At 37.2% G+C, this 20,820-nt stretch overlaps 1 protein-coding gene across 2 annotated transcripts in view; it reads right to left on the bottom strand.

The window, feature by feature from the left end:
- Positions 1-1,460: 1,460 nt before the first annotated feature.
- Positions 1,461-20,820, bottom strand: part of TENM1 (teneurin transmembrane protein 1) — a 385,367-nt gene continuing 366,007 nt past the window's right edge. For both annotated transcript variants that reach the window (XM_009198225.4, XM_017954358.3), the window contains exons 25-29: positions 17,594-17,890; positions 11,341-11,728; positions 9,286-10,506; positions 8,244-8,386; positions 1,461-6,868 (exon numbers count right to left, since the gene is read on the bottom strand). In XM_009198225.4, coding sequence (XP_009196489.2) covers positions 6,110-6,868; positions 8,244-8,386; positions 9,286-10,506; positions 11,341-11,728; positions 17,594-17,890 — 2,808 coding nt within the window. In that variant the 3' untranslated portion in view covers positions 1,461-6,109. The remainder of the gene's footprint in view (positions 6,869-8,243; positions 8,387-9,285; positions 10,507-11,340; positions 11,729-17,593; positions 17,891-20,820) is intronic.

Genomic DNA, 20,820 nt, shown 5'->3' with positions numbered 1-20,820 from the left:
GACAGAGAGAGTAAAAGCAGGAGTGCATGAGATCTGATTTTTTTTTTTTAGTCACCTGGTGGGCCATTTAAACATTTATTTTTATTTTTATTTTTATTTTACTTTAAGTTCTGGGATACATGTGCTGAATGTGCAGGTTTGTTACATAGGTATACATGTACCATGGTGGTTTGCTGCACCTATCAACCTGTCATCTAGGTTTTAAGCCCAGCATGCATTAGGTATTTGTCCTAATGCTCTCCTTCCCCTTGCCACCCACCTCCTGACAGGTCCCAGTGTGTGATGTTCCCCTCCCTGTGTCTATGTGTTCTCATTGTTCAGCTCCCACTGTTTTTCATCTTTGTCACTGATTATCCACGTGACCTTAGGTAAGTCAGTCTGTTACTGTTATTGTATTTGCCAAGTAGGAATAATTAAGTTGTACTAACCTCACAAGATTATTAAGGTACAATAATTTACATATATATGTGTGTGTAGTTATAGATATGTATAACTTTAAGGTAGTAATATTACTGAATGTTTAAATAACATTGATATTCACAGATCTCTAAAAGGGAGAGTGAATAGGGAAGGAATATACAAAAATCTCCTATTTCCTTTAATAATTATCTCCCTATAGGAGCTCCTGCCCTTTTAAAAAATACCCTGAGTGTGAGGTGGGATGCATATTTTGAAAAAAATCCAGATGATTAATACTAACAACCCCCTACTCCCATTATTTTTTACTGATGGGTTGTGTTGAGATGATCAAGGTTGTCTTCTGCTCCATGATTCTTTTCACTATATATATACATAGTGAAACACACACACACACATAAAAAAGCAGCAGGGCATTTTGAAGTGTAAATTGCAGGATTCCAAGTTTCAGTAATGGGCTGTTTGGACTATATGTGCTCTGCTAGTATGAAGATGAATTTTTGAAGATCTGTTGGCCAGATTTCCCAGCATCACTTGTAAATGTCTTCTTGTGAAAAACAAGTGCCAAATGGCAATTGTAATTGCATAGGATTTTTTTAGTGTTTCATGATTGCCTCCCCTCCCTGACACCCTTCCCCACTGGCTGCCGCCCCAACATCCATTTTTTTGCCAGTGTGTTTGGACACCCTGAACTCCTATATCTCTCCCACCCCATTTTTATAATTTTTTATTTTCTTTCTATTGCTGAGAAAGGCACCAAAAGCAGAGCGAAGCCTTTTTAAAAGTCATAGCCTAGAGGCATTTACATTTGCAGCAGCTACTCTTCTTTGTTTATTAAATGGTCATTTGTGTCAGAGATCCTATTTGTATGAAAAATAAAAATGAAGAGACGTCTGCCTAGGATTAGTGACTTTTTTATTTCTGTACCTACATTTTCAAGATGATGTGTTTTTATTGTTCCCTGTTAGTGAGCCACTTATCCTATCTAAGGTGACCAGACTGACTTGAGAAGGCAGTTTGGCGCATGAATAAAATGGGACACATTTTTCATTGGCAATTTTATTTTTTAAAAATGAAATATTCAAAGTACTTTTCTTTCAAATATCAACACATAATGTTTAACTTTAAATATTTACAGCATGTTGTTGTGATGCTCTTGTAGAAAAATGCATGCTTCTGGCCTGAAAGCCAGAGCAAAATGCAAAAGACCATTTAACTGCAGCCAGAGAACATGAACCTGTACAGTATCCAGTCACTTTTCAGCACAGGAGAGCAGGAATACAAAATTGGAACCTATTGTTTCCTAGCAACATGGCTCAGACCATTATAACACAATTTTCAATATGATTAGAACCTCTAACTGTTGTTATACAGAAACTGAAAACTTGGCATACACTGTAAACATCTTTACTTTTCATGAGAAAGTAAGCAGCTAAAAAGAATGTTTTTCTGACATAAAGGCTATACTTCTCTTTTTCGCCTTCTCTCTTACGGATGCTTTTGCCAGAAGAATAGTAAAGATTTAGACGTTGTCATGATTCATACAAGTAAAATATTTTTCAAGGACACAATCTGATATACTAACATTTATTTAAGAGGTTAAAGTCCACCACTAAATCTAAGGAAAGATTTTTAACTGCCAAACACATTTCCTTTGACAAATAATGTAAGATGACAACTGCCAAGACAAAATCCACAGCAAGTTTAACTCTAAGTATTTTCAGTTACTGTTTAGAAAGTAATTTCTTCATATAAACAGTAGTATATTTGGTCCTTAATAGCTTTCACATGAAGGACACACTGAAATAATAGTCACTATTTATGGTTGAATTTTTTTTGTTGTTTGTTTTCTGTATTTTTAAATTTTACTTTGCTTTTTTTTCATTTTTTGTTTTTTGCTTTTTTTCTGTTTTTTTGTTTGTTTTTGTTTGTTTTTTTGTTTGTTTTCTTTGCAGAAGAAAGAACCTTTATAGAAGGCTGTGGAAGAGCTGAAGTACTAGTCAGGTCAGCTATGTGTATGTGAATTTCTTCAAGAAAACAGGAATATTCCATTCAATCTGTAGCCTTATGTCTTTCCACAAGCTATATATAATATGCTCCAATCTCTCCAAAATTTTCTTTTCAATACTTCATTACTATACTTTTGCTTCTATTACCAATGAACTCCTTTACAATCACCCTTACATGGACACATCTTCATAAATGCAAAAACTTTGCCCTGACTCTCTTAAGTGATATTATAGTGGGGCCTGGTCTAGTTAAAAATACACTTTTAAAAAAAGAAAGAAAAAAAGAAAAAGAGTCAAAATAACATGATGGAATGCTTGAAACTGTGTCAACAGGATCAAAAAGTCTCATGAAAATTATAACTTAATTTCATACCTCTCTACATAGGTAGCATGTGAATTCCAAATTATACATCATTGTCAAGTTTTCATACATTTGGCTATGTTGTATATATTATATATATGTAGTCTATATATTATAGATCGTCTAGATAAATTGACAGCAAAGGACACACTTATTTTATACATTTTTTGGGTTAAAAATAAATCATATACTTATTTATATGGCAAGTGTTTTGTTGAAAGTTAGTATGAATTGAGATTTACTTCCCTTTCCTTCAGGAGTCATGCTTCTAATCAATAATGATTAGAATGACAACTAAAAATAAACATATTTAAATGTGTTAAACTTTGAACTTTTCAGTTCATTTGGATCTCTAGACTGTAGTGCAAGAGTGAAAACAAGACAAAACAAAATAGAAAAGCACAAACAAAATGGGCTTAACTAGGAAAAAGAAACAACCATGGAGTATTCCTTGCCTCCAGCCCAGAATGTTCTTCATAGGAGAGTCTAACTACTATGCTCTCACTTTAACTTACTCGAATGGTGTGTGGCTGTGCAGTGTCAGCCATCTGTCTGCTGGGTATGAGAAATTCATATGTTTCTCTGAAAAATGCTTTTACTTTCCTCAGGAAACGCAAATGAATTGTTCTTTCAATAATTTAAACTTCAGAACTGCAAGTCAATGAAGGCATTCTTTCTATTCAGCTGAATAGGAAGTGATATACTCAATATCTCCATGTTCTTGTTAAGAAATGCCAAAATGTTTCTCTTCGATTTACTACTCATTAGTGCTAACCTTTTTTTTTTTTTTCTTTCCTCCCTCGAACTTTAGGAGTTGTAAAAAGAATAATAATAGTTCAAGGCAGTATTAAAACCACAGCTGTAAGTAATAAAAAGTGCATTTCCTGAATATAATACAAATGTAACTTTAAGAAACTAAAGGCACGAACCAACTAAATATGTATTACAAACTAGAAATCCACAGTTCAAGGTAATCACTATTAAGTAAAAGCTTCAAATACTTGTTTCTGATGGATACTTAAAGCAGTTTGAAAATGATACATCATCAGTGAATTGCAAAAAAGTATAATTGCTTAAAACATAAGCAAAATGGACTCTAATATTGACATTTTGGATTCGTGATAAAATACATAATCACATTTATGAATGCACTCTCTATATACAGTTCACAAATTATTTTTCCATTAATTTAAAAGAACATCAGAGGTTCTAGGAACTTAAGGTCCATTTTTAGGTTGGTGTGGAGGTATTCAAATTTTCAACAAGTTTGTTAGTAATTTTAGAATTCCCATTCTGAATAAATACTGTACCATTAACACAGGCCTGATTCAGGAAAAACCCAATAATATGATTTTAGTATGGATTAGCAATATATCAAGTTGGTATGTTTCCAGTTATAAAGAGAGATGAGTTCATCATGAATTCTCTTTCTCAGAATACATGTGTAAGTGGTATTCTAACCCAAAGGTTTTGAAAATGAAATGTTTGAATACACCCTTCCCTACTGTTTGCCAGGGTCATTTCCTTTCCCTTGCTTTCCTTTGTGTAGTAGGAGGCAGATTCTTGAAAACCTTAACATGAGCTTATGACTTTGCGTATTTTCAAAGAAACTGTCATCGCAAAGCAAGGCAATGACCCCACACTGCATTTAGGTAGCAGCTGGAAAGAATCCAAACTAACATTCCATCATAAATTTGCCTTCAGACATAGCAAATGTTCAGACTCGGTGATGAAAGTGCAGAAGCTGGCTCAGGGAAATTTTCTACGGGCCACATTGTGCTGTCATGTATTTTCATTTGTGGTAACTTACAATTACACAGCATTTTACAAACTGTCTCTTTGTCACTGGGCACAAATCTTTCAGCTCACCAAGGGGCTTCTTTTACTGCAGGATTCCTAGAGATTGAGAAACTGCAGCTGATATTAACACTAATCCTGACCTTTCTCCAAATTTTAAATGATCACAGAACAAATAACCCGTCCTGGAAAACAGTTATTTTCCTAGGCAGTAGAGATGATTAAATAAAAATAAATGGGTAAGGACGGAGAACGAAAATAACTAACCATATAAATTATTTTAGTAAAAATGAGTCTGCATCTCTATAATTAGTTGAAATGTTTGTGGTTGGAAAGGATTCACTTGATTCGATTTCCTGAATATGGCTGGGAGATGTTCAATACAGAATTGTACATTTGAAAGATAAATCTAAGTGGGCTGAAACAATGTGGCAGCAACTGCTGTGATGTTTGGTCTGGTCTTCCCTTTAGTACTTTCACTTAAGTACTAGGTGTATTTTTTCAAAGTTTTGGCTCTTATGAATTTCTGCAGTAGTAGTTAATGTATGTATTGGCATCCCAGGCACGTATGCCTGCTAAAGCCTCTTTTTGTTTTTGTACCAGAATCATACTTTTAAGTAAATTACCTTTCATGTGCACAAAACCATTGGATTAGTGTATAGATGCTGAATCACTAATGTGAAACTATGACCAAAATACATCCTATATATAAATGAGAAATTCCTACCCAGGTTAATAAAAGCTACGTTTACATGATACCAATACAGCTGGACAACTTAGTAAAAAGTTGAGTCAAAACAGGTTGTGTGAGAGAGGTCACATTGGCCAGCTGCTTTGGTATCACGTACACATGAGCAAATAGTGGCTATTCAGTCTGGTTACCACACCCACAGGGAAGCATGGTAGACAGAACCCAGCCACCACATGCCAAAACACAGCACAACAATATGGCATTTACTTTAACAAGCAGGGAGGAATAATCAAGAAGGAAGGGCAATTGGGTCCTGACTCTAGGAGATGGTGGCTGAAGACATTTTACACCTGTTTTTAAGTTTCCTATAACAGATCTGGAAAATGTGAAAGGGCTGGCAGTCTTTTGAAATGCAAGGTTCAGATACTACTGCACCACCTATTCAAATAGCCCACAATTTCTGCCAACAGTTAAGGATGAAACTGCTTGTCACAATAGAAATAGAGAACCTTGGGTTCTTTCTGGATATTGGAACATATGCATGGCTCGGCAAATTGAAAGTGGTGCTTTCCGAAAACTATTTTTAGCTGTTTGAGTTCTACTTGTGTTATTTTGAATACTGCCACACAAGAACTAAAAATCTCTGTCATTTCTTAAAGAGTTTAAACAAACAATATTAAAATACCATCTTCCGTCACATTGAAAGGCAGTTGGATATGTTTTTCCTCCATATTTACATATACAGAGTTCTGATCTAGAAAACCAATACAATAAACCATTTTATGTTTTAAAAACAGGCAGTCTTTGGTGACGCAAAGGCAGAGATTTTTTTTGTTACCTCCTGCCTATTTCGCTCTGTCTCATAAAGTGAATATTGTTGGCACTGTCAGAAAGTTCTAAATACTGCTCAACAGACAAAACAAAATACCCATCATAACCTTGTACCCGCCCAGTGCTCAAAAGCTGCTGCTTTTCCCCTTCTGTCCATGCCCTAATCCCCTCTTCCCCCTCTTGCAGCCTTCTTTGTTCCTTAGTCCAGGCCTGGGCCACGGCACGCTGTCTGGCGATCTCCAACACGTGATTCTTTTCCTCTTCGACAGTTGTCCCGTACCGGATGTTGAAGCACAGGGCTCCATGCTGGAGCTGAATATCTGCAAACCGTCTAGTCCTCCCATTCAACACAGAAGTCATCTGGGACACAGTGACATTGACACCATTCTCCAGAATTCGCCTCCCCCCAGTGTTACCAATGAGCACCAGGTCTTCCTCCAGAGATCCAAGCTTAATGAAGTAATGAGTGTCCCTCCCCTCTATGGTAAAATGTAGGTTTTCCAGGTAATGGGCATTATTGAGAATGGCAGCAAGCCGCCTGCTATCTTCATTGGCTACTCCTATAATATCAGCTGTTACTATGCCATCCTTGATGGCAAATTTTATACCTTTCCCAAAAACAGAAGGGACAGCAGCAAACCTTGGTTGCTTCCCTCCTTCAAGGCACCGTCCATCATTGTATCGGGGAGTCATAGGTAGTTGGTCCAAGGAAATGAAATTCCTGAGCTGTTTCTGGAGTTCACACTGAATGCCCAGGATAGTCTAGGAAAGAGAGGCACAGAGCAGATGCAGCATGGAGTTAGACATCTGTCAGATACTTGGTGATTGTGGAAAGGACAGGCTTGCAAGGTTGCTTCCTTCTCTCTTTAATTTGCCAGTGAGTGATTTAAAAATCAGCCAGATTTGGAATCTCTTCATCAGAGATTTGGAAAAGACTAACAGGTGATTACCTAGCATTCTTATGTCTTGGTGGAGTTAAGCATGGAGAAATACGTTTAAACTTGAAATCACAGAATTGCAGAGCTGGAAGGCACATTAAGTGGGTCCAGCTCTCCCAAAACACAGACATTTTATTTTCACTGATTTCACTCACATTGACTAGATGTTATTACTACATGTAGAGTAATACTTAGGCACAGCGAGGCACACAGAAATGCATAAGGCATAGTTTCTACTTTAAAGAGTTTAAGACCTTATAATTAACTACGGCAAATCAGCCAGAAATTCACTGATCTTTTTAGGTGGACTTAAAAAAAAAACCTTTTTATTTTTGGCAATTTTCAAACATACTAAGAAATAAAGAGAAGAGACTAATGAACCTCCAAGTATCCATTACGAAGCTTCAGCAATTTTCAACATTTTGCTAAATTTTTTTAGAAGGACTTTTAATTACAAAAAGCATTTACATCTTTACAAAGGGATGGATTTATAGGACCTATCTAGAACTTCCTGTCCCTTATAATTTTTTAGACTTAAATTTCAAGGTCTCACACCCACATTTCAGTTTTATTGTATCAAGCTCATTTTGTTTTTGCAAACACAGATATTCACATTTCTTTCAGTTGAAAGAAAAAGCTCCTTCTTATTTTCATTTGTACTTCACACGTCTGATGAAATCATCTGCTGACTCTTAAATGTTTTGATGTTCTTATTTTTTCCCAAAACTGTACCCTTGTAATATTCATTATTTTTGCTTCATTGTGCTTATGTATTTTTTCTTTATCAGAATAATTTTATTCTGTTATTCCCATGCTCTTAAGACATCATCTCCTAAATTATTTTACAGTTGGAAATCTGATGTTTTCATGTCTCTTACTGAACAATTTTCTCTAGGTAGAATCCATAATTGCTCTTGGTAGCCCATTTCAGAATTTTAAAAGTACAGTTCCTCTTTCCTCTTATTTACCTATTGCAGCAGTCATCAAGTAACCTGTTAATCTTTTTTCCCCCAAAATTCCAATTCTCTGATGTTTTTCTCATGAAGCTTTTTTTCTACCTTCTCATTAATTGTGCACATTTTAGTGAATATTCAAGAAGACTAAAATGTCAGTAAGCAAATATATGTAAATATAATTTCTAGGTATGGAATGCCCTTTTGTTGTTTCAGCTAAAAAGAGGTGATAAAACTTTTACTAACCTTTCCAGGATCCCACTCTTGAGTTTTTGTCTGAAGCCGTAGAAGCTCATAAGTTAATTCTAAATTTTCTAATTCAGGTTTGGGAAATCCAGGTAGTACATTGTGTAACTGGAAACCAAATAGCTCCAACCAACTTCTGATGTCTGTGAGACACAATATTAAAAAAGAAAATGAAAAAATCCCATACTTTATAACCTTTGTTGAAGACTTGAAAGATACCTCTCCTGCCTTCAAACTGTTTAGGCAATAGAAGTTAGGAATAAAACTTTTATTTATTTATTTATTTATTTATTTATTTATTTATGAGATGTAGTCTCAGTCTGTTGCCCAGGCTGGAGTACAGTGGTGTAATCTTGGTTCACTGCAACCTCCATCTTCTCGGTTCAAGTGATTCTCCTGCCTCAGCCTCCTGAGTAGCTGGGATTATAGGCACGTGCCACCACAACTGGCTAATTTTTGTATTTTTAGTAGAGATGGGGTTTCACCATGTTGGCCAGGCTGGTCTTGAACTCCTGGCCTCAAGTGATCTGCCTGCCTCAGCCTCCCAATGTTGGGATTACAGGTGTGAGCCACCGCACCCAGCCTAAAACTCCCCTTTATATGACCCACACTAAAACACCTGATCCTCTCTCTACAAGGAAAAATTTTGATTTGTGGATAACCCTGGATTATAAGCTCAGCCTACTACATTGAAATTCCTAATGTGATAGTGGTACTAAGGCCACATGGATCATCATATTAGGTTTATATGATGAAACAGATCCTGAATTTTTCTTTTACGTAATTATTCATATAAGCATGTAAGAGTAAAACACAGAAACAGCTAAAAAAAAATGTAGCAGGATGCAAAAGCATTATGTTTTATGTTAACATGCATGTTTTGCTCACTCCAAAAAACTAAGGAAGACAGCAAATGCACAATAACCTGTGGGCTAACTGTCAGGAAGAGGAAGCATATTTACAAAGGCATTGAGATTCTGTGATAAAATCAACAGCACTGAGTTACTCAGGTTTAGTTTAAAGTTTTAAATAGTTTAAATACCTGTGGTATACTTTGCAACATCTTGAATTTTGCCAACTGGGTAGTTATTTTCAAAGGAGTAGAGGTTGAATGGTTTAGGAAGGAGGTTCAACTGTTTCCATATGTGATGATTAGGCGTTGTCCATCTGCCAGCGACAACATCATAATCCCTTTGCCCCAGGTGCACTAATTTAGTAAGGAAATCATAGAGTCCTCCATGAAAACCAATAATGACCTGAAAGTCAGGGTAAGTGTCATGATAGATATCGCCATAAGGTGTGTATAGTATCTCCTTTATGACCTGACCTCGGCTGCTGAACACAGCTAGTGGGGTACCTGTATTATCACAGGCTACGTAATATTCTTCACCACTGCTTAACTCCATGGCAATAAGGTGACCTTGGAGGTCATAATACAGAGATGTAATCTCCGAGCTTGTGTGGTTGTACAAATGAGTAACTCTTATGGGGTTGGTAAGGTCTGCATAAAAGAACTGAAGGTGCTGCCCTAGGCTGGACTTACTCGCGACGCGTCGCCCAAGCCCATCATAGTAATACTGCACAGTCCAGCCAGAAGCCTTATTGTAGGCTTTCTGCAGCAGGCCATTAGAATTATATTCAAAAATGTCATTTCCCCTCTGCCTCAGAAAGCCATCTTCATCCATTTTATACTGAATTTCTCCTAATCTGGTGATGCGGTCTCGGAGGTCATATCGGAGAGGAGTAAGACGAGCACTATTCCCATGGCTTAAGAGGTTGATGTTTCCATTCAGATCATAACTATAACGCCACTGGGTTTTGTCATTTACAGAAACAGTTTGAAGTTGCCCATCAGCATCGTATTCATAGAAGTACCTTGTTATATTGGCATCTACTCCTACCCTTATGTCACATATTACCATGCGGCCCACATTATCATATTGAATAGTCATCCAGTAGGCAATTGCCTTTAGGATTTCATATTGGACTTCAATGACTTGTCCATTGGCACTGAAGATTTTGGTGTGTTTCATCACTGTAGTAGTTATGACCTGATTTAAATCATAATTAATTACACTGAATTTTCCAAACTGCTCTGTTCTGCCAGAGACATCAACATATCGGTACAGATCTATAGGCAAAGGGGTTTCATTGATTACAGCTTGCATGCTGGTGACACGGAAATTGTTGTAGCTGTAGTCGAACCGTGCATTCACAAGACCTTCTTCACTGAATCTGAAAATCTGGCGTCCAATAAGAGGTCCTATAGGAACCGAAACAAAAACAGTAAGAAGCTAGGTGATCAGTGTGGAAGAGTCAGAAAGGTCTAGTGTTATTTTATTTAGTACCGGTGCTTTTATATTCATAATAAAATATTAGAGATTGATCTCTGATATCAAATGCCTGGGCATATTATCTCCTGGATATATATTCTCATAGTGGTAATCCTCAAATATAAAAAAAATAAAATACTGTATAGTTATAGAACATTTTAATTATAGAAACTACAGAAGTAATAACATCCAGTAGCCTAGGGTGATGAAATTGATATTATGAACATGTTTTCTTGCTATAATCACTTGACAAAAATGCTTTCATTTCATTTAACCTTTGCTACAAAGTCAGAGGGTCAGGTTTTGACAAATTCCACCATTAAAGTAACTGGATTTCGGCATTCTATAAACCCAAAGAGTAAAATACATTAGAAAGTTCTGACTTGTGAAGATATTTTGTCATCAACTGAGGCTTATAAAGGTTACACAGGGCTTGAGCTAGTTTCAGTGAGACTTATATCTTGCAGTTTCATCTTTGAGAAGATTTGGTGCTGAGCAGGAATGGGTATACGGTTACACTAGGCACTTGGATTTCAAATTACTTGAGAGCTGAAAGAAAGAAATGCACTATATGTTTTTAAGAAATCAGTTTTCATCAGACTATAACATGCTTTAAATTTTCAATGTCAGATACTTTGATAAGTAAAGTGAAAGTTGGGTTGAAGGTGTGTAGATTAATGCTTCTATCTCACACTGTGGTCAGTAAAAATGTCATAAGAAAATAGTGATGTTGTTGTAGACATCATCACTCTTTCACAACAAACCTGTTTGCCTGTATCTGATTGTGCAGATGAATCCGTCATGCATCAGGTGTATTGTCTTAATCACTCCAGAAGACTCTTCATATGTTAATGTGACCTGAGTGGTATCATAGAGCACCTCAGAAAGCCTTGCTTGCTTGGTGTACTTGTACAAGACTCTGCGCCCTGTCCCCAGATGCAGGGTCTGTAGCAATCGGCCATCTCGACTATAGTCTTGGATAAAAGAAGTGCTACTGTCTGGTGGGGTGTAGATGTTCCGGTAGTAGCCCACTGAAAGCATGGTTTGTAAGCTGTGACGCACCATGCTAGGCATGGTGACTGAGAGCAGACAATCTGGTTGGTCATACTCAAAGATATAACGCCGCTGGCTATGTAAGAGAAGCATCACAGACTGAAACGAGACAAAGGCAGAATAGCACATTATGGACAACTAAAGTTGAGGCGATTAAAGAAAATACACATTCATCCATTCAACACAAATTAATCTAGCACTTTCTGTGTGCCAGACACTGTGGCAAATCCTAGTGGATACAGTAGTGCACAATAGTGGTGTCTATCTTCATGAAATTTACAGTTTTAATGGAGGAGAAAGACAAGCAACCAAGCAATTACAATATAGTGTGAAATGTATTATGACGGGGGAGTTACAGAGTGCTTCTGAAAGGCAGAGAAAGACCAACTTACTCAGACTTGAGAGACCAGAAAAGGCTTATTGGATAAAGTGGCATCTGAGTTGAGACATAAAGATTGCCTGGGGATTGTCCAGGCAACGGCAGGGAGCCTGGGGCAGGGGTAGGGAAAGAGTATTCTTGGCAGAGAGCACAGCCTTGTGAGGGTCTGGATATGAAAAAGAACATGACTTTTTCAGAGAATGAGAGAAATTTTGTGTGGCTAGAGCTTGAGTGTGTTGGGAATGGTGGGAATGGCAGGAGATGACGTCAGCTACGTAGGCTGAGTCCAGATCATGCTAGGCTTTCTAAGCCACACTAAGGAGTTTGGATTCAAGTATGTTGGCAACAGGGAGTCATCAAAGGGTTTCTGTTTTATTTCATTATTTTTTAGAGCCAGGGTCTCACTGTGTTGCCCAGGCTGGAGTGCAGTGGTATAGTCATAGTTCACTGCAGCCTCAAACTCCTGAGCTTAGGCCATCCTCCTGTCTCAGCCTCCTGCGTAGCTGGGACTACCAATGTGTGCCACTGCATCTGGCACTCTTGAAGGGTCTTAAAAAAGTTAAGGGACAGTTGCAAGAGGGCACGTGCAAGCTGGGAGAAACCGTCAAGTTGGTATTTTAGAAAGGTTGCTTCAATGTGCATATGTTTCAGAGGAAGGTAAATGGATGGCAGGGCATTTCACAAATTAATTTATAGTTACCATAAAGTATTGATTGACTTCACGGAGATATCTTCCTAAAAATTGTGCATAAAATATTATTATGGTATTATTATTGTTTTGCAATTGATGTTTTAACTTCACATTTCCATTTGTGTTTTAATATTAGGGAGGCATGTCATTAAGATTGAATGATTCTCTGGTTATGCAACCCCTCTCCCCTAAACTGATCTGTATTTCAGAAACAGTTGTTTGTTGAGGTATAATGCTTAGCAGGTAATAGGTGTTTCATAAATACTGATTGTCTTGTTTTAATTGCAAATACAGACATAAAAGGAGCACTGTTTTAGGGAGGACTGTAATTGACTGACATGTGCATCTCATCTTTTAATAAAAATAAAAATTTCTCATCCTTGGAGATTCTGATATGACTCCCTAGGGGAGCTTTATTCTTCTCCTTTTGAAAATTACCTTTTCAAGCAAAGGGATTTAGTTGAGGGTTATTTATTCAAGTTTGTGTTATGAAAACAATAGGTATAGTTTCATTTTCTAAGCACAAATTATATGTTTATGAATGTGAATTACATAAGTATATGTAATGTGCATTTATATCTTCTAAATATGACATTACATTTTAATATTGAATGTGCTTTCTGAAACTGCATATCCTCCCTACCCTTCCGGGAATTATTGATTTTGAATTGCATCTCAGTATCATGAAGTCAAAGTCAGTGGTTATTTGGTCGGTTGTTCATTCTTTCTTTTCTACCAACATTATGCCTGGAGAGCCAGAGGTGAGCACAGAAATCCTGTCAATTCGTCACTTGTGAACAACCGGCAGCTTGCCACAGCCTACCATTCCACCACTGTGACCTCTGAAAACCTCCTGAACAAAAGGAAAGAGACTTGGAAATCCTGAATGGGCTTGGAGACATTAAGGGATAACTGCCTCCCTGGACCAAGGCAGAATTCAATAGAACCAGCAAGAAATTTTCCTATGAGTGGGAAAGCAGGTGGCAGGGAGCAGGGGTGGAAAGGCTTTATACAGGAATTGCGGAAAAGCTTTTGCATTATCTCTAGGCTGAAAGTCATATTTCTCAGTTCCTTTCCACTCTCTTCTGTCAACTTGCCGTGAGTAGATGACATCTGTCACCTGTGACACGGGCCAGGGACTATCACCATATGGCCCCCACATATTATCTAGTACCAGCCTGCCTGGGCCATGCCTTTTTCAGTTGCTGTACCAGCCTTTCCAAGTATTTATGGCACGTCATTGTTATTCTCTCCTCTGTTCTCATCCTCCAGCCTGCAGTAAACTACTGCCTGAACCCTGTTCCTAGGTGGTGCTGATGCTGGGCTGTCTCAAAAGCCCTTGGTCTGTTTCAAAGCTTCCTGCCAATGGCAAGAATGTGGATGATGTGATTAGAAATCAAATGAATGTAACTGTTATGTTGCCAAAATACCATTTAGCTCTCATTTGGCTGCTTTTTCACTTTGGGTGGGCATTATTATCAGTTTGCTCAAAAACAATGCTTATGAATCTATCCAATGTCCACAATGCTGCTATAGGATAAAAGGCCATTTCTTATTAGTCCAAATAACGGAGTGGGAGACTTTTATTCTTTTAATTGATTGTGAGGTTCTAAAAGATATAATTGTAAAAGCAACAACAACAACAGCAACAGCAATCATGGCTGTATGCTTATTTGAACGAGACTAGAAATGAGAGCAGAAATTTGAAAAGTTAAAGCATTTGAATGACCACCAGATAGCAGTGTGGCACCACCTGGAAGCTGAAGCCACAGTCGTCGTTCTGTCCCTCTAGGCAGCCTCTGAAAACGTCAGCCCCAAAGAGGCAATTGCTGTAAATGTATGAGGCTAAAATATCTTATTAAATGATTATAAAATATATTTAAATGCATTTTTAAAATGAAGTTCATAAGAATTATTTTAGGAAACTGAAAGATTTACATTTACTGTAATACAAAATTTTAGCCCACAAGTCTTCAAAATATAATTAACTCAGAGAAGTCTCATAAATCAAGACAGAGAATTAATGACCACATAGAGAAAATTTAAGAAACAATAATTGATTTTTTTAATAGGGAAGAGATCATTAAGCAACCACAGCCATTATCCAAATAATTTTTTTTCTCCTAATGGCTACAAACCATTGTGCATGAAAATGATATGCATAACTTTCACTTACTCTAGAGGAAGTCAAACTATTTTTACAAAATTTCTGCATGTTAAGGTGAAAAATCTGCTGCTGCTTTTTAATACATCGTGACACAGGTATGGCAAGCAAATTCACACGGTAATACCGGAGTATTTTGTGGTGTAAAAAGAGAAATCCATGTTAAAGCTTGGGAATTCTTAGTTTAAAATATACTATGAGAATCAGCCTCTTTATCCCTGCTCTGCCCCGTCATAGTGAGAGAATGTGCCACAAAGGCCATATTAAAGAGAAGACTGGAAAGAACACAAGGGGATGCAAAACCTCAAGTCACTGAAAAAGTTACATGTTACTTGGGATTTTGGTAAATTCAATGTTCTTTCCCTTTTTCCCTCTAGAATCACAATTTCAAAGATGCTTTAATTTCCTCCCTCCCTCCCTCCCTTCCTTCCTTCCTTCCTTCTTCCCTCCCTTCCTTTTTTCTGCTCTTTCTTGCTTTGATTTACCTCCAAGTGGCAGTAAGTGCTAGCTAGCATTTAAATTCTCTACTTGGGTGCTTTATATTAAGTTATTTCATTTAATTATATCTATTAAGCGAATTAGTTATGATTACTGGTGATAATAATGTTAATAAAATCAATTTTATGACAAATGATTTTTGGAAAGTAAAGAATCATTCCGTAAGTATGCGTTTTGTAGGTTCTGAGTTTTGCATAACAGGATTGCTTAAATCAGTAGCTACTCTTTTAATTAGAGAACAAATTAAATATAAAATCAAGAAAAGAACAAAAGTGAACTCAAAGGTACAAATAAGTTGGTTTGTCTCACTGGTCAGAAAGTTACCAGGACTTGTCTTGATACCTTATTCTGGGTGAGGAAGGTCTTATTTTTGTACACTGCAGACACTGGCAGTCTCACTGAGGTTTTTGTTTGTTTGCTTAGCAGTTATTGCCAACTAGGTTTCTGTGGCAAAGAGAACTTATGAAGTTTGCTTCACGTGATTCTTTGCTTAAGTAAATTTGATGGAATAATCAGTGAATTCAGAAAAGAGAAACAATAAAATCTCCTCATTGGTGTCAGAGAAGAGGCTCAGTAACTGCACCTAGGGATGAAACTGAAGTTTTCAATAGGCTCTTATGTTATTGTGCAGATAATCTAAAGGGAGAGTCTTATGAGACCTAGATGTGACTGTCTATAGGCAATTAGCTCAGTTGGTTGGACTCTAGTGTCATTGAGGTTGGAATTACGAGTGCAAACCCACGTATGCTTCTAAGGAGTGCTGGCTACTTAAGTAGTCATGTGGAGGACATGTGGAAAGATTGGTGCAAACCTGTCTTCCTTTCTGGAAAACTAATTCAGCCAATATTCTGTTAGTGATCAGTAGCATCTGTTTTTCTTCATATGAAGGTCATCAATATACACCTTAAGAAATACTTTGCCTATGCACACATACCAGCAAATATTTGGATTCAGTTAATGTTATAACAGGCTTGGCACTCTGTAGGCACTAGTCATACGGTTTTGCCAATCATTCTTGTTACCAAAATTCAAAAGAGGAAAGACCTGCTCTGTAAGATTCAGATTTTGCCAGTGTAGAGGATAGATTATAGATTTGATGAATGTTTTTAGCAGAAAAGGACACGAGGTGGATTCAGCAAAGGACTCCTTCCTTTTGCCCTAGCTCCCAAGTGAACTCTGCTTTATCTCCAGGCATTTCTAACTTGGTAAATTCTCCAGCAATAAACTCTGGGAACTAGTAACATGGTTTTATAATGACATATAACCACTGGCACACTGTTTTTATTAACTTTGGGGAGGGTGTATCAGAAAAGTTGGGCATTACTTGGTACCAACAGGGAAATCTGCCATGTGAGCTATGAGCTCCTATGACTTTTCTAAGAACATCTAGAAGCTACCTTATACTGATTACCCTTGAATTCTCAAGGGAAGGCATTTTTCAATTTTTGTAGAAATTAATTTAGGACTGATGAATTCCTAAATGTGTTGAAAGAATAGATTTGGGAAGCAAGAGGCACTATCTTAGGAGATTAGACATTGAGATAGAGATCAATTACTCTTACTGTCCTCTGGTACCAATCTGGCCAGAAACCATTTTGCTCTGTAGGGGCTGATGTTTGACAAATGGTTCCTGTAGTGGGATTAAAATGTTTTTCTATTATTCCCAGACACAGGCCACAAGCTCCCATTATGGATGCTATTGGAGACTCAGTGTACACAAAAAAGTATTACCAATGAGGCCCCACTACCACCATTCCCGCAGGCTGATTACTTTTGGAAATTAGTCTTCAAATGCATACAACTAAAATTTCACTGACTATCCTAACAAAATTAGAAATGCTTATCCTCTGGGTAAAAAGCCTTTTACCAGAGCTGAGTACATTAACACGATTTTATAATTTTCTAGCTATTTTTCCCTCAGTATGAGCTTTCATAATAATAAAGATACCTTTTCAAAAGCATGAACAAAGATGTTCAAATGAGGAGAAAGCTAAGCCATTATTCTTACTTTAGTCTGAAAGAGTACTTGGCAGAGTGTGGGACTGGGGAAAATTTTCAGCTGAAAAACAGTTTATCCTTATAAGTTCAACATCTTTTTGTTACTTTTACAGAACAGAACAGCTGGAATACAGACTTTTCTCCTGCAGGTCCTCACCAAGATGGACAATTAGGGCCATTTTCGATAGTCTCATTCAGAAACTTGAAACTTGTCTTTTACCCCTATGTACTTACTTTTTCTAAGTAGGTATAGCTCCAAATTTTCCCATCAGCCCAAGTTCTTGAAATAATTTTTCCACTCTGGTCATACTCCATTTTTTCATTCCATGTCCCTCTTTGAATAAACGTCACCAATCCCGAAGGTGAATATGTGATGTTCACTTCATTGTATCTGCTTACGGGAGACCACAGAATGGGTCGTCCTGTCTGGTCATAAAGAATTCGAAGGGTGAATTTTCGATGATCATCATAGATCTTTCCTGTGCGGGTTATGTGATCAAAATCTATGGAGAGTAGGTTTCTGTTGTGGGCCTATGAGAAAGAAATATGAAATACATTTTAAGCACAGCCTTGTTCCCCTCATTAGAGCACTGACAATCATGAATCCTTTCCTGATTACCCAACGATAGATTCTCTCTTGCCTCTGAAGCCTGATGGCTTCACATTCCACAGATGCCACCTGTCTTTATTCCTCTACCACACTGTACACTCCCGGAGAGCAGGGCTATGTCTTAATTCCCAGGACAGTACTTGGCATACTCTAGACTCTCAATATGTGGTTGTTGATTGCTTTTTTCCCCAGCTCAAGCCTGAAGTGTAGTGCTACAGTTTTCAGTAATTACGTAATCTTATTTTATGTAAGTCAGTTGCCTACTAAGGAGTGGGTCTTCCTTCACCCTTTTCACCAGTGAAGTGGCCATAACATAAAATGGTGAATTATTTGTGTGATTAGAAATCAGACAAAAGGAAGACAGTGAGCCCCCTCTAACTTACACAGATTCCCTTCTTTGGTTTCCTCGTTCACCTGGGCTTGGAGTTTTATATATGATTTCACACCTATTATAGGGGAACTCAGGTTGCCTTGCCCTCTAGTTATGGAGTCTCACTTAGCAACACTTTCATGGAGGCCTGTAGGTAAATGAACTAACTAAGTGTTGGTAGGTCCCACAGCATTTGCAAGGGCAGCACTACTAACTGTAGTTAAAGCATAGAGTTAGGTTTGGATTCCAAGTTTAGAAACAGTACTTTCACACGGTTCTGGTTCTAGACTTCTCTTACTGTATGGTAGCATTTTCTCTGGGCACCTCAGAACCTTGCAGTAGTCCCAGAGTGATCCTGATTCAAGGGATCTTGAACTGGATTCCACGAAAGACAGTACTCAATGGTGCCTGACTGATGAAATTCATCTGGGTTCACACAAGATAACCAAATAACTAAATGACCTCATAAAAAAAAAAAAAGTTTAAAAAATCAGCAGTTGGACAACTGACCTGATTTTTTCCACTTTTCAGCTAGTAGTGTCAGTGTTTCCTAGATCTACCAGTAACTTCTGCTTTGGGTAGCTGATTACAACACAGTCACTTAGAAAATGCAATCCTCAACTGTTTTGTTGTGTGCATATTTCAGAAAAAAAAAGGTGTTGTTCTTGATTTTAGTCATTAAGAGGTTCAGTCCCTACTGGCCAGTGCACTGAAGAAGGTCCTGTGGAAGAGGGGAGCTTTGAAGAAGGGGTAGGTGGAAAGTGCAGGGAAGGAATTTTAAAATTTATTTTATTTTAGCTTAGTTCAGTTTAGTTAAGCTTTAGTTTTAGTGGGTTTTGTGTTTTGTTGTGTTAAAACTTTTTATTTTTAAATAGTCTGACTCACAAGAAGTTGCAAAAATGGTAGAGGTGCTGTGTACCCTTCACCCAGCTTTTAGGGGACAGACTTCTGATTTGGGTGGAGAGAGTCCTACTGTATCTGGCAGGAACAAAAACAAGAATGAAAAAGGAGAGACTTTGAGGAGTCTAAGTAGCAGTGAACTGTAGTCAGGAGACATTTAAACTAGCTACTTGTCTGTTCACCCGTCATTTCTTCTATCTGGGCCTTAGTTGTCTTATCTGTGAAACAAGAGTGTTGTTACCATTTTACACCACAAACTTGTGCTAAGAATTAAATGAGATTACATATACAGGTACTTGGTAAACTATGAAATAACACTAGTAATTGTTATTTTTATAACATAACTATTACTTTTCTCATTTTATTTAGGCTTGTGAATAGGACCACATTTCAGATTCCAAGGTGATTGTAGCTTAGTGTACTAGATTTATATCTGTCAGAGTTGTCAACATGATCCTGAATGAAAAGTTAAATATCTTGTTAATGAAGGGGAGGAGTGAAACTCACATTACGATTTGACTACATTAATCATAGTCAGATTAAACTGATTCACTGGCTACTCAACTAAACTTGATGTTAATTTTAACTTTCGTGGTCAAGGATCTGTTTAACTATCTGAAAGCTATGCAATGTATCCCAAGAAAAGTGCACATAAAATGCATATATAACATTTTAAAAATATACTCTTAGGGGGCTTTCGGAACCTTTCTGAAAAACCCAAACATAAAACCTTTTCAGGTCTCAGGAATCCAAGATCAACATCCTGGTTCAAAAAGAGTTTTGATCTTAGAGGTCTGGATGGCTGCAAAGCTAATGCTCTCATATCAGACTCTGGTCTTCCTTTGTTCAGAATCTTGTGCTCTTTGCTTTAAAAAGTAACCTTTCCCCGCTACCCCCAATTATAAAAGTGATAACTTTTTCATGGCAGAAAAATTAGAAATATAGAAATGCACAAAGGATATAATTACATGTAATCCCACCATCCAATGAAAATCACTGTTAACACTTCACTGCATTTCATTTCATTTATCTTACTTTTTTGGCATAATCTGTGCATACATTCAAAACATACAACTAGGATTGTATTTAAAATTTTGTGTCCTACTTTTACAGCTAATGTTTTATCTTTAGCATTCCCTGTGTTATTCAATATTCTTAAAATATACCTTTTAATTGTTGCATGTCTTATTACATGATAAACACTTATTTATCTATTCTCCCAAATAGAAATCAGAAAGTAGAGTTTTTGTTTTTTTCTTTCATATCACATGTTTTGCTGAACATTTTTATAAATAAATATTTCCATAATACAGAGCCCGATGAGTGAAATTACTGGGTCAAATGAGACATATTAAAAGACCCCTGAGGCAACCTGAGAGATTACTTTATAGTGCACAGAGGTTGTACAAATTCATACTCTCATTAGCTAGTAGTGGGAGAGGTTATCTCATTCCATCCTTACTAGCATTGAGTATTATCAGTTAGTTAACTTTCCCAATACTAGAGTGGGAAAATGATACACTGCTGTGGCTTAAATTTGCATTTATTTGATTACTAGTGAGGCTGAACACTTTTTAACAT

Source organism: Papio anubis, chromosome X, assembly GCF_008728515.1.
Source record: "Papio anubis isolate 15944 chromosome X, Panubis1.0, whole genome shotgun sequence".
Lineage (NCBI taxonomy): Eukaryota > Metazoa > Chordata > Mammalia > Primates > Cercopithecidae > Papio > Papio anubis.
The sequence above is the reverse complement of the archived record's forward strand: the minus strand, read 5'-3'. Positions and strand labels throughout refer to the sequence as shown.